Source organism: Oncorhynchus masou, chromosome 1 (assembly GCF_036934945.1).
Source record: "Oncorhynchus masou masou isolate Uvic2021 chromosome 1, UVic_Omas_1.1, whole genome shotgun sequence".
In the NCBI taxonomy this organism is placed as follows: domain Eukaryota; kingdom Metazoa; phylum Chordata; class Actinopteri; order Salmoniformes; family Salmonidae; genus Oncorhynchus; species Oncorhynchus masou.
Window position 1 is genome coordinate 79,188,602 of NC_088212.1, and position 15,588 is coordinate 79,204,189.

General features: G+C 41.6%; 1 protein-coding gene across 1 annotated transcript; it reads left to right on the forward strand.

Moving 5' to 3' along the window:
- The first annotated feature begins 384 nt into the window (after window positions 1–384).
- Window positions 385–13,470, forward strand: LOC135551233 (lysophosphatidylcholine acyltransferase 2-like). The gene is made up of 13 exons (XM_064982544.1): window positions 385–662; window positions 1,140–1,282; window positions 5,588–5,805; window positions 6,804–6,916; window positions 7,483–7,543; window positions 8,820–8,913; window positions 9,199–9,253; window positions 9,470–9,552; window positions 9,649–9,774; window positions 10,035–10,188; window positions 10,603–10,701; window positions 11,002–11,143; window positions 11,962–13,470. Exons 1-13 carry the CDS (start codon window positions 552–554, stop codon window positions 12,135–12,137), a joined length of 1,575 nt encoding a protein of 524 aa, XP_064838616.1. The 5' UTR covers window positions 385–551; the 3' UTR covers window positions 12,138–13,470.
- The last annotated feature ends 2,118 nt before the right edge of the window (window positions 13,471–15,588 follow it).

Sequence of the window (15,588 nt, forward strand, 5' to 3'; positions counted from 1 at the left end):
AATATGGTCATACATTTGGCAGGCAGTTAGGATGTGCAGCTCAGTTTCCACCTCATTTTGTGTGCAATGTGCACATAGCCTGCCTTCTCTTGAGAGCCAGGTCTGCGGTGGCCTTTCTCAATATCAAAGCTATGCTAACTGAGTCTGTACAGCATACATAGTCAAAGATTTTAGGTCAGTCAAAGTGGTCAGGTATTCTGCCACGGTGTACTCTGTTTAGGGTCAAATAGCATTCTCGTTTGCTCTGGGTTTTTTGTAAATTCTTTCCAATGTGTCAAGTAATTAAATTTGTGTTTTCACCCCACCACTGCTCACCAGGCAAAAGGTTACAATCCCACGTAAACCCAGTGCAGTAGGTGGGGCCTAAAAGTAATCGGAGGCAGAGTGCCAGATCACTCGTCCTTGCTCTGTGGTTGTTGTGAACCATGTTATCACAACATTCGGAGAGCGAACAGAATTCGCAAGATTCGAATCGAGGAAGTGGGGTGATTGCAGCACTACTGTGCAATTCTAAAGCTTCTTGACGCCATACCGCGACCCGAGCGAGAAGAATGACTCCCCGGAGAGTGTTCGCGTTACCCAGGCAGCAATCCCTGTTTCTTCCGGCCGTCCTTAATCCTTTTGTGCAGGAGGTGAAATTGGCCAAGGCTGACATTATCAAAGTGAGTATAAAATGTAAAATAAATCGATTAACTCATTAATTTATCCGTCTCAGAACGGGGGTTGGTATTCAAACATAAACAGTTGAGCGCAGCCGGGTGGTTGTCCTCTATAGCTCCTCGGCTGGTGGTGCGTGACTATAGCCTACAGTACAGGTACATAGCTAATCTAAGCCTATGAAACCCTGACAATCCTTTTGTAATGCCTTGTTATTGTGTAACACAAACAATGGAGGCATTTATGTACCCTCTAGAAATTCCTCCAACCATGTGAATTTCTAGAATGAAAAGTCTATAACGTGCGTATTCCTTGCTTAATGGTTGTAATCGTTGCGCATTATATATGTTGGTTAGGAAATGTGTGTTTTAAAATGGCTCTTTAAAATCCTTTCAGTGACATGAAGTCAGTAACCTTAACACGGTGTAGATCTGTAAAAAGAAACTGGTGTGTGTGTGATGTTTTTTTCTCTCTCTTTGCAGTGTGTATTCCTGGGAATCTTCCTGGTACCTATACGTGCCATCTTCCTGACTCTGGTTCTCATGGTAACATGGCCTGTTGCTGTCATAACAACATTCATGCACCCTCTCAAGGGAGCAGTGGCACCCATGACCGGATGGAGACGGTAAATATACTGCAAAACACCATCCTGTGCCACTACTGGTCTGTATGTATAACTATATGTCAACTATGCATCCACTATGAGTACTTTAGTCATTAGTTCCAGAGTATGTACAGAGCATTGTTGTTTATGACTTAAGTAGTTAGGCCTATGGGCAGTTCCATGGTAACAAAGTTTTGAGAAAGGAAAGAAGATGAGCTAGCTGGTGTTTTGGACAATACAGACAAATATCTAATGAAGACAGCTTCAGCTACACAGAACGAGCTGATGTAGGCTACATTCCTTAACAGCTTGACAGTTTGTTTTTAGTTGAGGATGAACAAGAATTAAACTAGTGTGAAATTACATAGTTGTTACTCCTCCCTCCTTCCTGCGTTTCTCAATCCCACAGCTCTTGATGCGTAGGGGTATTTCCACATTAACAGAACTGCACAAACAGCACAAACCATCATTCTTTTACCAAATGTTGCATGTGCACTGTGTGTTTTTGGAACATTTTCTGTGGAAATTGTTCAAAGTAGTCATTGTGCATATAGTTGTATGGTTTGTTTAAAGTGAAAATATGTAAATGTTTGGGCGACCGACCAAATTCACATAGAAATATGAGTTATAGATCGATCATTCTGCTTGAAATCAAGTATAGGAATTGGTAGATCTGTGCACTATTCCTATGCTTTCCGTCAGGTTTTGTTTTTGCGTCTGAAAAAACTATTATTTTGATTATGGAAACTATATGTCACAGGGGTTTTGATGGTACAATGATTCTCTACATTATACTAGCTTATTTTGTCATATAAACTGAAATTAGGCTAGCTATTAGAGTTTTAGCAACCAGGAAATTGGGTAGAGATTCCTGCATAGTGCAACTTTAACTTTGCAGTTTTTGTTTGACCTAGATTTTAAAGTGAAAAATCTGTCTCAGCTTCACTCTGTTACCATGGAATTGTCCCTATACATCATGAGCTGTGGGATTTTCACACATTGAGAAATGCAGGAAGGACGAAGGAGTAACAACTATGCAATTTCACACTAGTTCTTGTTCATCCTCAACTAAAAATGAACTGTCAAGCTGTTAAAACCTCTTAAGGATCCACCACTTTTTTCCAATTGTCGCCTAAAATGACATACCCAAATCTAACTGCCTGTAGCTCAGGACCTGAAGCAAGGATATGCATATTCTTGATACCATTTGAAAGGAAACACTTTGAAGTTTGTAGAAATGTGAAATTAATGTAGGAGAATATAATACATTCGATATGGTAAAAACAAGCGTTTTTTGTACCATCATCTTTGAAATGCAAGAGAAAGGCCATAATGTGGTATTCCAGCCCAGGCGCAATTTATATTTTGGCTACTAGAAAAAAACAAGTGTTTTGTACAAAGCAGTGTATGTACAAAGTTTTGGATTGATCCATTAAATATCACCATAATTTGCAAATAAATTCATTAAAAATCCTACAATGTGATTTTCTGGATTTTTTTTCTCATTTTGTCTGTCATAGTTGAAGTGTACCTATGATGAAAATTACAGGCCTCTCATCTTTTTAAGTGGGAAAACTTGCACAATTGGTGGCTGACTAAATACTTTTTTGCCCCACTGTATATTAACAAGAATTTAAGCTTTGAAACCTTAAATGCTAATCACCTCATGCTAATCACATTAACGTCCCGTGGGGGATACCGATCCTGTAGAGGTTTTAAGGAATGTAGCCTACATCAGCCCTTTCTGTGTATTTATTTAACCTTTATTTAACAAATCAAGTCAGCTAAGAGCAAATTGATATTTAAAATGATGGCCTACCAAGAGGCAAAACGCTTCTTGCAGGGACAGGGGCTGGGATAAAAAAATAAAAAAAAGTAGGACAAAACACTTCAAGACAAGAGAGACAACACTACATGACGAGAGACCTAAGACGACAACACAGCATGGCCGCAACACATGACAACGCAGCATGGTAGTAACTAGAGGTCGACCGATTAATCGGAATGGCCGATTAATTGGAGCCGATTTCAAGTTTTTTGGCCGATTTAAAAATAAATATATATATATTTACACCTTTATTTAACTTGGCAAGTCAGTTAAACATTAAACTTATAAAATACAATCAATCTTCACATAATCACTAGTTAACTACACATGGTTGATGATATTACTAGTTTATCTAGCGTCTCCTGCGTTGCATGTAATCGATGCGGTGCCCATTAATTTCTCAGCGAATCACAGCCTACTTCGCCAAACAGGTGATGATTTAGCACTGTCGTTGCACCAAACCTAACCATAAATATCAATGCCTTTCTTTAAAATCAATACACAAGTATATATTTTTTTACCTGCATATTTAGTTAATATTGCCTGCTAACATGAATTTCTTATAATTAGGGAAATTGTGTCACTTCTCTTGCGTTCCGTGCAAGCAGTCTGGCCCGCCTGGCTCATTGCGAACTGTGTGAAGTCCATTTATTCCTAACAAAGACCGTAATTAATTTGCCAGGATTGTACATAATTATGTCATAACAGTGAAGGGTTTACAATGTAACAGCAATATTTAGACTTAGGGATGCCACCCGTTAGATACAATACGTAATGGTTCCGTATTTCACTGAAATAATAAACGTTTTGTTTTCGAAATGATAGTTTCCAGATTCGACCATATTAATGACCAAAGACTCGTATTTCTATGTGTTATTATATTATAGTCTATGAGTTGATAGAGCAGTCTGACCGAGCGATGGTAGGCAGCAGCAGGCTCGTACGCATTCATTCAAACAGCACTTTCATGCGTTTTGCCAGCAGCTCTTCGCAATGCTTCAAGCATTGAGCTGTTTATGACTTCAAGCCTATCAACTCCTGAGATTAGGCTGGTGTAACCGATGTGAGATGGCAAGCTAGTTAGCGGTGTGCACGCTAATAGCGTTTCAATCGGTGACGTCACTCGCTCTGAAACTTGGAGTAGTTGTTCCTCTTGCTCTGCAAGGGCCGTGGCTTTTGTGGAGCGATGGGTAATAATGCTTCGAGGGTGGCTGTTGTCGATGTGTTCCTGGTTCGAGCCCAAGTAGGGGCGAGGAGAGGGACGGATGCTATACTGTTACACTGGCAATACTAAAGTGCCTATAAGAACATCTAATAGTCAAAGGTATATGAAATGCAAATGGTATAGAGAGAAATAGTCCGATAATTCCTATAATAACTACAACCTAAAACGTCTTACCTGGGAATATTGAAGACTCATGTTAAAAGGAACCACCAGCTTTCTTATGTTCTCATGTTCTGAGCAAGGAACTTTAAACGTTAGCTTTTTTACATGGCACATATTGCACTTTTACTTTCTTCTCCAACACTTTGTTTTTGCATTATTTAAACCAAATTGAACATGTTTCATTATTTATTTGAGGCAAAATTGATTTTATTGATGTATTATATTAAGTTAAAATAAGTGTTCATTCAGTATTGTTGTAATTGTCATTATTACAAATACATTTAAAAAATTGGCTGATTAATCGGTATCGGCTTTTTTTGGTTCTCCAATAATCGGTATCGGCGTTGAAAAATCATATTCGGTCGACCTCTAGTAGTAACACAACATAACAACAACCTGATAGTGACACAACATGGCAGCAACACGACCTGGTAGCAGCACAAATGTGGTACAAACATTATTAGGCGCATAAAACAGCACAAAGGGCAAAAAGGTGGAGACAACAATACATGATGCAAAGCAGCCACAAGTGTCAGTAAGTGTAAATGATTGAGTCTTTGAATGCAGAGATGGAGATAAAACTGTCCAGTTTGTGTGTAGCTGAAGCAGTCTTCATTAGATCTTGTCTGTATCGAACAAAACACTATCTACCTCTTCTTTATTTCCTCAGAATGGAGGGGGTCATAGAGATATGTTGTATGAGGCCTGATGCAACACATGATGAATAAACCAAATGTGTTCTTCTGTGACTCAAAAGCAGCCCACTTCCCTCTCTCTTTGATTGTATGTGTTGATATGACCACAGCTACATGCAGCTGCTGGTTGTTTATCGCTCGTGTTCAGGTCTGTTTTATTTGATAGTTGATAACACTAACTAGCTGATGAACATGGAGTACCAACTTAGTACAGTACTACTGACCATCAAAAGGCTAAGTTGAGGTCCTGACAACACACAGATCTATGTTGACTGTAATATTGGTCCATTCAGATGTAGGCTATATGTATCCATGTTCAGTGTCTCTAGGTGAATATTCCTGACAGTATACAACTGTTAGTTTAATCTGTATAGTTTCATGCTAAATCTCTGTTGTTTGACTCTCTGGTTCCCCAGGTTCATGTGTCGGCGTGTGATGGCGTTCCTGGGGAGGTCCTACTACTTCTTCATGGGCTTCAGGGTGGTGGTGAAGGGCCAGCAGGTGAGCAGTGCAGAGGCCCCCATTCTGGCTGTGGCCCCACACTCCACCTTCTTTGATGGCATTGTGTGCATCGTAGCAGGCCTGCCCTCCACTGTGTCCCGCACTGAGAACCTCGCCACTCCTATATTTGGCAGTGAGTGTTGTTTCTGTCTGTTTTTTTTAGAGGGTTAGGGTTAGTTGTTTTTTTTAGAGTGTGTGTTTGTGAGTCAGCGATCAGTGTGTGTGGGTCTGTCAATGATAAGTGTGGGTATTTATGCTGATTCTGTTTGCAGATTTAATATCCGTTAGTGTTTATCTGATGTGTGTGTTTCCTTTCCAGGGTTTGTGCGGTGCCTCCAGCCTGTATTGGTGTGCGTTAGTGCTGAGCGATTAACTGACATTTTTAACAACTAATTGACCAACAGCGGTTCAATTATTTAATTTCCATTTAGTTATTTTTTTGTTGCTGTGAGCTCAATGCGTACATTCTCTGGAGATAAATCAGATCCAGCCTGAAGTGTGTGATGTCGTAGGGGGTTGTAGTTTCCAACAGGCCAATATTATGCGTAGTTTAGTGCATAAAACGTGGTAATTAACTACAATGACCATAATCTATTGCACATCTGCTTCTCCGGTCTGTGTTTCTTTTACGCCTGCAACGGAAGACAGAAGAATGGGAGATCGTGAGGTGATATAGAGAGCAGATGTAACTTCGTGAGGCATCTCTAACTAAAAATACATGATCTTAGTGATTGATAGTTGGTATTCAGCAGTCTTAAAGTATGCCTTATTTACTTTGAGGAACGACAAAATAGTGATTTTTGTCAGACAGCATAGGTATAGAGATGAGATGATGACTTGGAATGAAATAATGAATCCATCAAATTCAAAAAATGTAATATACACAGCAACTGAAATATTTTATTAAAGAAAAGTAATGTGAATAAATGATGGTTAATAAGTGATAAGCAGTAATGTGCAGTCACTACCATCATGGGACTTTTATTCATTGTTTTATTCTGTGTTACAGCATTCAACCCACATAATGCATAGTGCATTTAATCTTAAAAAAAAAAAATCGTAATCGAAACACTAAAAAACTCTAATTGCTCAGCGCTAGTGTGTGAGTTTAACTTTCCTTTCTCCATCCAGGGTTTGTGCGGTGTCTCCAGCCGGTGCTGGTCTCCAGACAGGACCCAGACTCCCGCAAGAACACCATTATGGAGATAGACAGCAGAGCCAAGTCTGGGGGCCGCTGGCCACAGGTCTGTCACTGGCATACACACACACACACACACACACAGACACACACACACACACACACACACACACACACACACACACAGTTTTGAATAACTAACCTTGTGGGGACACACAATTCAGTCCCATTCAAAATCCTATTTTCCCTAACCCTCAACCTAATTCTAACCCTAACACTAATTCTGACCTTAACCCTAAACTCCCCATAAATACCATTTGATCTTGTGGGGACTAACAAAATGTCCCTAGTTGGTCAATTTATTTTCTTAATTTACTATTCATGTGGGGACCTCTGATCCATCTACATTGTCAGTGGTGGGAACCTAGTGGTTAGAGCATTGGGCCAGTAGCCGAAAGGTTGCTGGAGCGAATCCCCGAGCTGACAAGGTAAAAATCTGTCGTTCTGCCACTGAGCAAGGCAGTTTAACCCACTGTTCCCTGGGCACCGATGATGTGGATGCCAATAAAGGCAGCCCCCTGCACCTCTCTGATTCAGAGGGGTTAGGTTAAATGCAGAAGACACATTTCAGTTGTACAACTGAAAATAAACATTTAGTTATTTATGTTCCAGATCCTGGTCTTCCCTGAGGGGACTTGTACAAATCGCTCATGTCTCATCACTTTCAAACAAGGTAGGTTGAACTTCACTGCCATGTTTGTTTTTAAATAGGAGTAGAAACACCTTTGTATGGATCCAAGGTATCAATATTATACCAAACAGTGTACTGTTGATAGGGTATGAAAATCATGTGGGACCCTACAGTGTCCATGTTGTATTCCCACTTAACAGGCTGGTTGTCATTTGTTTATAGTGTGGACAGAGAGTCTGCTGGGAGAGACACACAGTACCATCCACACTAGTGGTGTCATTTACTTAATGCAAATTCACTCGTAAACTAATGGCAGAGATAGGGCCATCATGCGGTTCCAGAATGGTGTTCATTTAGCTTCTTTCTGGGGTGCTTGTGTAACCGGTGTGAAATGACTAGCTAGTTAGCTGTGCACGCCAGTAGAGTTTCAATCACTGACTTCCCCGGCTCTGAGACCTTAAAGTAGTTGTTTCCATTGCTCTGCAAGGGCTGTGGCTTTTGTGGAGCGACAGGTAATGATGCCTCGAGGGTGACTTGTTGACGTGTGCAGAGGGTTCCTGGTTCAAGCCCAGGCTGGGGTGAAGAGCGGGACGGAAGTAACACTGTTACAATTGTTTTGACACAACATCTCTTCATTTACTCCCAGTATGCTACATGTTATGTGCCTCATTGTGTGGTCAGTCACCTGATGCACACACAATGGGCTTCTCCAGAGGGAAGGGGCCAGAGTGAATCCATTACTTCCTGAAACAGTAGCCATAGCGAAATGGAATAGATTGCACAATGAGATAATCAGTCAGTAATTTCCTTCTGAAGTTCATTATCTTCACTCAATACCAAGAACTAGGCTATTAGGATCTGAGGGAATTATACAGTAGCAATTGCTATGATTCAATCCTAAAGCTGTAAACCTGAGAATGCATCTAATAATCAATGCAAATAACAGCATATAAGACCATCAATTACACTCTATGGCATGTTAGAGTTTTTGCATAGACATTTGCATCTAACTGAATTACTTTGTTCTACTACAGTGCCAATATCCAAACCAACATACCTAATACTAGTGGCTTCCTTACAGTACTGATTGATATATTGATCAGGGTTAGATGAATCCAGCTTCAGGTCTTGTTATTGGTTGGATGTGTACTGTGGGTAAATGAGTTGTCATCGGCTGCACTCTGTCCAATTAGTAGGCTGTCTGTGCTCCTGTGTTTGCACATATAGGTTGTGTGTGTGTGCTCATTAAGTTAGAATAGTGGTCAGTGCTGGTGCTGGAGGTCAGTAGGGTCTCACTCTGTCCCTCTCTCCCCGTCAGGTGCCTTCGTCCCTGGGGTCCCGGTGCAGCCTGTGGTCATGAGATATCCCAACAGACTGGACACTGTGACTTGGACTTGGCAAGGCTTCAGCTCGTAAGTCTGCAGTGCACTCAGTGGATTACAATCATCAGTGTTGCCTCAACGCTTCGACGCTACATGTCCCCTGTTGTTTTCTGTACCGTGTTTCACATTGCAACTATGTTCCTTTGACTTCTCATGGGCCATAGTTAGTCCTCAAACTCTGGGAATAGAGATTTTCACTGTTGAGCGATGAATTGTTTTTCAGTTTAGTGGGCTTATATTTCAATCTTGTTGTATGGGATTACCGTTATGCCCTTTGAATAGAGGTGATGATGGTTTGCGGTGATGTTCTTTCAGGAGAACCCTGCTGCTTCTCACTCTGTCTCAGCTCTACACCAATGTAGAGATAGAGGTTAGTATTAACACACGACACAGGAATACTTACTTAGAAAGCCAAGAGATAATGACTACATAACACGTTCATTAGCAGTACCTATGTGTTATGTATGGTTTGTAAAGGTGTTATGTATGGCTTATGAATGTGTTATAAAGACCTTATCTAGGTAGCCCTCCAGTTAGCCTGTACTTCCTGGTTAGTCCCTGTTTTGACCTTTGCCCTCTCCTCCAGTTTCTTCCTCCAGTTACCCCTACTGAGGAGGAAAAGAAAAGACCTGTGCTGTTCGCCAGGACAGTACGAAATGTTATGGCCCAGTAAGTGTGTGTGTGAATGGTATTACAGCATTTAATAATATCTTCCTTATGTATATTCTTACCCATCTCTTCAATTCTATCCCTATGTGTGTGCAGGGCCCTGGGTGTGCCAGTGACGGACCACACATATGAGGACTGTAGACTGATGATCTCGGCTGGGGAGCTCACCCTGCCAATGGAGGCTGGTCTAGTGGAGTTCACTAAGATCAGCCAAAAACTTGAGTAAGACTGGCTCCTCTACCGCTCTAATACTGTGCTATTGCCACTGTGGCAACACACTATGTCCTGTTATGTACTGTTGTGTCACCCACTGGCAAGCTCCACACTGAAGTAACACTGCCTTACACAATACTGCTTTATTAGGCCAACTGCTACATCGGCAATTGGTAATAGTTGGACACACACACAGACCTACACCCTCTTCCACCCCTGAGTAAGTCCTTGTGTCCTGCCCTCCTCCTTTCCTCCCTGGTCCCCCTCAGCCTGAAGTGGGACAACGTGAAGAAGGAGCTAGAGGGCTTTGCAGCTGTGGCCTGCTCCTGTAAAGGAGGCCGCATCACCATCCAAGAGTTCGCCAGCTTCCTCAAGCTGCCCATCAGCCCCGCCCTGCAGGAGCTGTTTGCTCTATTTGACAGGGTGAGAGCCAGTCACATCTAGTATGGTACAATCTCTCTTCTAGGCTTTCCTAGGTTGTGTTGGACTGGTGCAAGCTTGGCTGGAGGAAGTCTGCACCATATTTCTTACAACATTCCTTTGAAATCCACAAAGGGAAGTGTATGACTCCACTATTCTTTTGAAGCATAGAGAATCAGACCACAGCCATTCTGTCTGTTCTCTCCAACCTGTGACTGGATGGGCTAAGTAATCGAGGATTTAGTATGCTGTCCCCCACTGCTTTGTTCAGAGGGTAAACAAACTGTCTGAAGAAATAAAGGAACCATTGTTCATCTTGGAAAAACATACTGTATTTGTAGAGTATTGTAGTCCACCGAATGCAATGTGTAGTCTGGCTTTGTTAACTGATACTTAGCTGTCACTCTGTCTCTCTAGGATGGAGATGGCACCATTGACTTCAGAGAGTATGTCATCGGTGTAACCATCTTATGTCGGCCAGCTAACACCGAAGAGGTCCTCCGCACAGCTTTCCAGGTTCGGCCAATAAAAACCCTGCTTGTTGCGAATGTTACTGTGTCACATTTAGCTGTCCAACACATGACATTGGGGCCTAGGTATGTAGCTGACGCAGACTGTGTCTGTGAGGCCTACCCATGGTTGGGAAGCAATAGACAAGCACTCAGTGGCTATGATAAAGTTAAATACGTGTGTGTGGTTGTCTAAGGGGAACATGAAGTAGGTTTGAAAGCCACATGGTCATAAAAGCAATCTCGATTTCAATTAGCAATCCTATGTGTTGTCATTACTTAACTAATTGTCTCCCTCTCCTCTCAGCTGTTTGACACAGACGAGGACAAAAGAATCACTCATGAAGAGTTCTCTTCCATGCTTCGCTCTGCTCTAGGCGTGTGTGACCTCAACGTCTCCAAACTCTTTAAGGAGATAGATACAGACAGCTCTGAATTCATCACTTTCTGTAAGTAGACCCTTGTGAAGGTCAACGGTTATCTGAAGTGGAGGACTCCAGCATGAACTAAAGGCAGCTGACTGCTTCCCTTGACGGAACCATTTGGTTACCTGTTCAGGAGTCTTATGGCTTGTGGGTAAAAACTGTTGAGAAGCCTTTTTGTCCTATACTTGGCACTCCGGTAACGCTTGCCATGCGGTAGTAGAGAGAACAGTCTATGACAATTTTTAGCGCCTTCCTCTGACACTGCCTGGTGTAGAGGTCCTGGATGGCAGGCAGCTTTGTCCCAGTGATGTACTGGGCCGTACGCACTACCCTCTGAAGTGCTTTACGGTCGGAGGCTGAGCAATTGCCGTACCGGGCAGTGATGCAACCGTTCAGGACAACGTGAAGAAGGAGCAAGAGAAGCAGCTCTCGATGTTGCAGCTGTAGAACCTTTTGAGGATCTCAGGACCCAATGCCAAATCTTTTTAGTTTCCTGAGGGGGAATAGGCTTTCATTGTCGTCAGCAAACTTAATGATGGTGTTGGAGTCGTACCTGGCCATGCAGTCATGGGTGAACAGGGAGTACAGGAGGGACTTTATCTTTATTTAACTAGGCAAGTCAGTTAAGAACAAATTCTTATTTTCAATGACAGCCTAGGAACTGTGGGGTAACAGGGGCAGAACGACAGATTTGTACCTTGTCAGCTCAGGGGTTTGAACTTGCAACCTTCTGGTTACTAGTCCAACGCTCTAACCACTAAGCTACCCTGCCACCCTATATATGCCAGATATACTACTGTAAGTTTTGATTTGACACTCTGTCTCCTCATTTCCCTCTCCAGCCGAGTTCCAGGCGTTTGCCCTGAACCACCCAGAGTATGCCAAGCTGTTCACCACCTATCTGGAGCTCCAGCGGTACCAGGCCCTCCAGGGGGTGGAGTCAGAACTCTCTTCCACCAATCATGTCCCCTCTGAGGACAACCAGGAAGAGAGCATCTCTGACAAGAAGGACGACTAAGTCTGAGGCAGAGACTGTGGATGTGTTCGAGAACATTACCATACATTTTGTTCAGTAGCTGATCACGGACGGAGCAAACTGACTGGTCTACTGTTAATAATACAGTTATTTAAGATCCAAGGTGATTTGTTGATCAGTAAGTCTGCAGTTGCCGACTGCAATGTTGTCGATCTAGATCATGTACAGAGACGGAACTCTTTTTGAGCTCTCAGTTGAATACACAGAGACGAACTACTGAGTCTGATGAACCACAACAGGATCTTTTCTATTGCACGGATTTTAGAGAACTGGAACCTCATTTTGACCTCATAGGAAATAAGATGATGTATGTTTCAATTAATGTTGCTTTTCTGCAAAAGTGAATCATATTTTTTGCTTAAATTCTTTCTATGATTTTTTAGTGCCTTAAAAAAGATTTGTAAGCGAGGTTTGTAATAGCTATTGTTTGTGTTTCTGTACAGATGGGGTGGAATCAGACCTCCAAGTATATTTTTTCAGATCCTTGTTTATGGCAGTAATGTGGTCATAGGAAGGTTGAACAATATACGGATATCCACTTAATCATAACGCTTTTAGGAATTTACTCATAGCAATGTTGAACTTTTTTGTAGATACCCCTGCTGATTTTGATTTAAGGCATCCCATTGTTTTGTCATAGTTTTTCCTCTTCAGATGAAAACTACCTAGTGCCAGCCCATTAATGTATTTAAATGACCTGGATACCCTTCTGAGATGACTGTGTCCTGTACTCTTTAATGTGTCTACCTGTTCACCTCTGTTTTCTACAGATTTTCCTTGAAGATAACAGGAAAGGCTGCCAAACGTTGCTTTTCAATGAGTTGAAAGTCTTTAATGTATGACTAGATTGCAGAAAATTGTCATTAATACATTTTTCTAATGATATCAACCCAATCTGGCAACCCAGCAAAGGAGCAATAATACAAGCTATAAGGATACATGCTGTGCTTTACAGTTTTTCCACTGCTCAGGGACACGCACTGTAAGTAGTGCTGCTGTATAATTAGCTAACGGTTTTGCTCTGCATCTGTTTCTATTTGCATTTCCATTGAAGAGTGATGTTGCTGAGGCAGCAGTGGAACCTTATGGCTTTAGCCAAACTAAAGCCCAAGCATCTACTGAAAAATAAGGCAATTTGTGAGCAAAAAGGCAAGTCTGCCTAGTAATACATACCCCCTGGAATACACTGTTGTATGGTTTCAAGTTAACTAGCGTGCATTGTTATTTATTTAGCAGAGCGCGTTGTTGCAATTATGTTAATTTTTGTGAACACAGCAAACTTTCTGTTTTGCAATAAAATCCAGTACAATTTTAACTCTTCGATGACTTGTATTTTATAGCTTTTAAACTTCTGTAATTAGTCTTTTTGCTTTCAACTTTCTTGTTCTATTTATGTGTATTCTCCCTGTTAGTGTACTTACTTGTATGTATGTAAATGTATGGTTGTTTGACTCAGTTGATTCCAGCTTGGCATGAGAAACTCCAAGGTTGGGGGTTCAATTCCTGTAGGAATCACATACACATACTATACATGTGTGCACACTTTACTGTAAATCCCTTTGTGTAAAAAGTGTCTGCTGGATGGCATATATACTGAACAAAAATATAAACACAACATGCAACAATTTTAAAGATTTTACTGAGTTACAGTTCATATAAGGAAATCAGTCAATTGAAATAAATTCATTAGGCCCTAATCTGTGGATTCCACATGACTAAGTAGGGATGCAGCCATGGGTGGGCCTGTGAGGGCATAGGCCCACCCACTGGGGAGCCAATGTTTTTCCCTGCAAAAGGGCTCTATTTCAAACAGAAATACTCCAAAGCATCCCCTGTCCCCCACAGGCGAAGAAGCCAGGATTAAAGGTCCTGGGCTGGCGTGGTTACACGTGGTCGGTCTGCAGTGAGGCCAGTTGGACATACTACCAAATTATCTCAAATGACATTGGAGGCAGCCTTTGGTAGCTAAATTAACATTCAATTATCTGACAACAGCTCTGATGGACATTTCTGCAGTCAGCATGCCAATTGAACTCTCCCTCAAAACTTGAGACATCTGTGGCATTGTGTTATGTGACAAAACTACACATTTTAAAGTGGCCTTTTATTGTCCCCAGCACAAGGTGCACCTGTGTAATCATCATGCTCTTTAATCAGTTTATTGATATGCCACATCTGTCAGGATTATCTTGGCAAAGGAAAAAAATGCTCAATAACAGTCATGTAAACAAATTGTTGCACAAAATTTGAGAAAAATTTGCTTTTTGTGCATGCTTATTTTTTTTAACCTTTATTTAACTAGGCAAGTCAGTTAAGAACAAATGCTTATTTTCACTGATGGCCTAGGAACAGTGGGTTAAACTGCCTGTTCAGGGGCAGAGTGACAGATTTGTACCTTATCAGCTCGGGGGTTTGAACTTGCAACCTTCTGGTTACTAGACCAATGCTCTAACCACTTGGCTACCCTGCCACCCCATATGGAACATTCCTGGGATTTTTTTAGTTCAACTCATTAAACATGGGACCAACACTACATCTTGCGTTCATATTTTTGTTCAGTGGTTTATCTGCATGTTCTGTTCTGCAACCCACCACCAGGTGACAGCAGTCATCCATTTGACCAGCATCATCCCTCTCTCCAAGGGAAGAGGATAGGAGTTGAACAAGCCAATTGCAAACTGGGGATGATTACATTTCTTATTGTATGATGGCCACGGGATGATTGTGGCTATAATTTAGATTCATGTCAGCAGAGATGGTGCAGTGCACATCTACAAAATGCTTGCTTTTAGCTTTTGTTACTTGATTCTTACAACATTGTAAACGGAGACAAATACAACATTTTAACCCCATGGTGGAGATAGTGATGTATGTATCAACCCAGCTAATATTTTTTCACTAATTGTTATTTTGAGCAATCAGATCAGCTCTTTACATGTATTTATTTAACCTTTATTTAATTAGGCAAGTCAGTTAAGAACAAATTCTTATTTTACAATGACAGCCTAACCTGGCCAAACTCTCCCCTAATCCGGACGCTGGGCCAATTGTGCGCCCGCCTATGGGACTCCCGATAACGGCGGGTTGTGATACAGCCCCGGATAGAACCAGAGTCTGTAGTGATGCCTCCAGCACTGAGATGCAATGCCTTAGACCGCTACGCCACTCAGGAGCCCAAAGGGGATCTGATGTGAAAAGATCTGATGTGATTGGTCAACAGATCAATTGGTAGAAAAAGTTATCTGAATTGGGCTGGCTGTGTAGACGCAGCCAAACTGGCCCAACATCTTTTCACTGGCAACTATTTACCAACATGCATTTCAGTTAACTATTTCAATTTCATTTTTACTGGTGTCCAGATTACCACAATTTATATATATATATAATAGAGAGTATTCTTTCAATTGTAAATGAATGTTTTGGCCTATTTCTT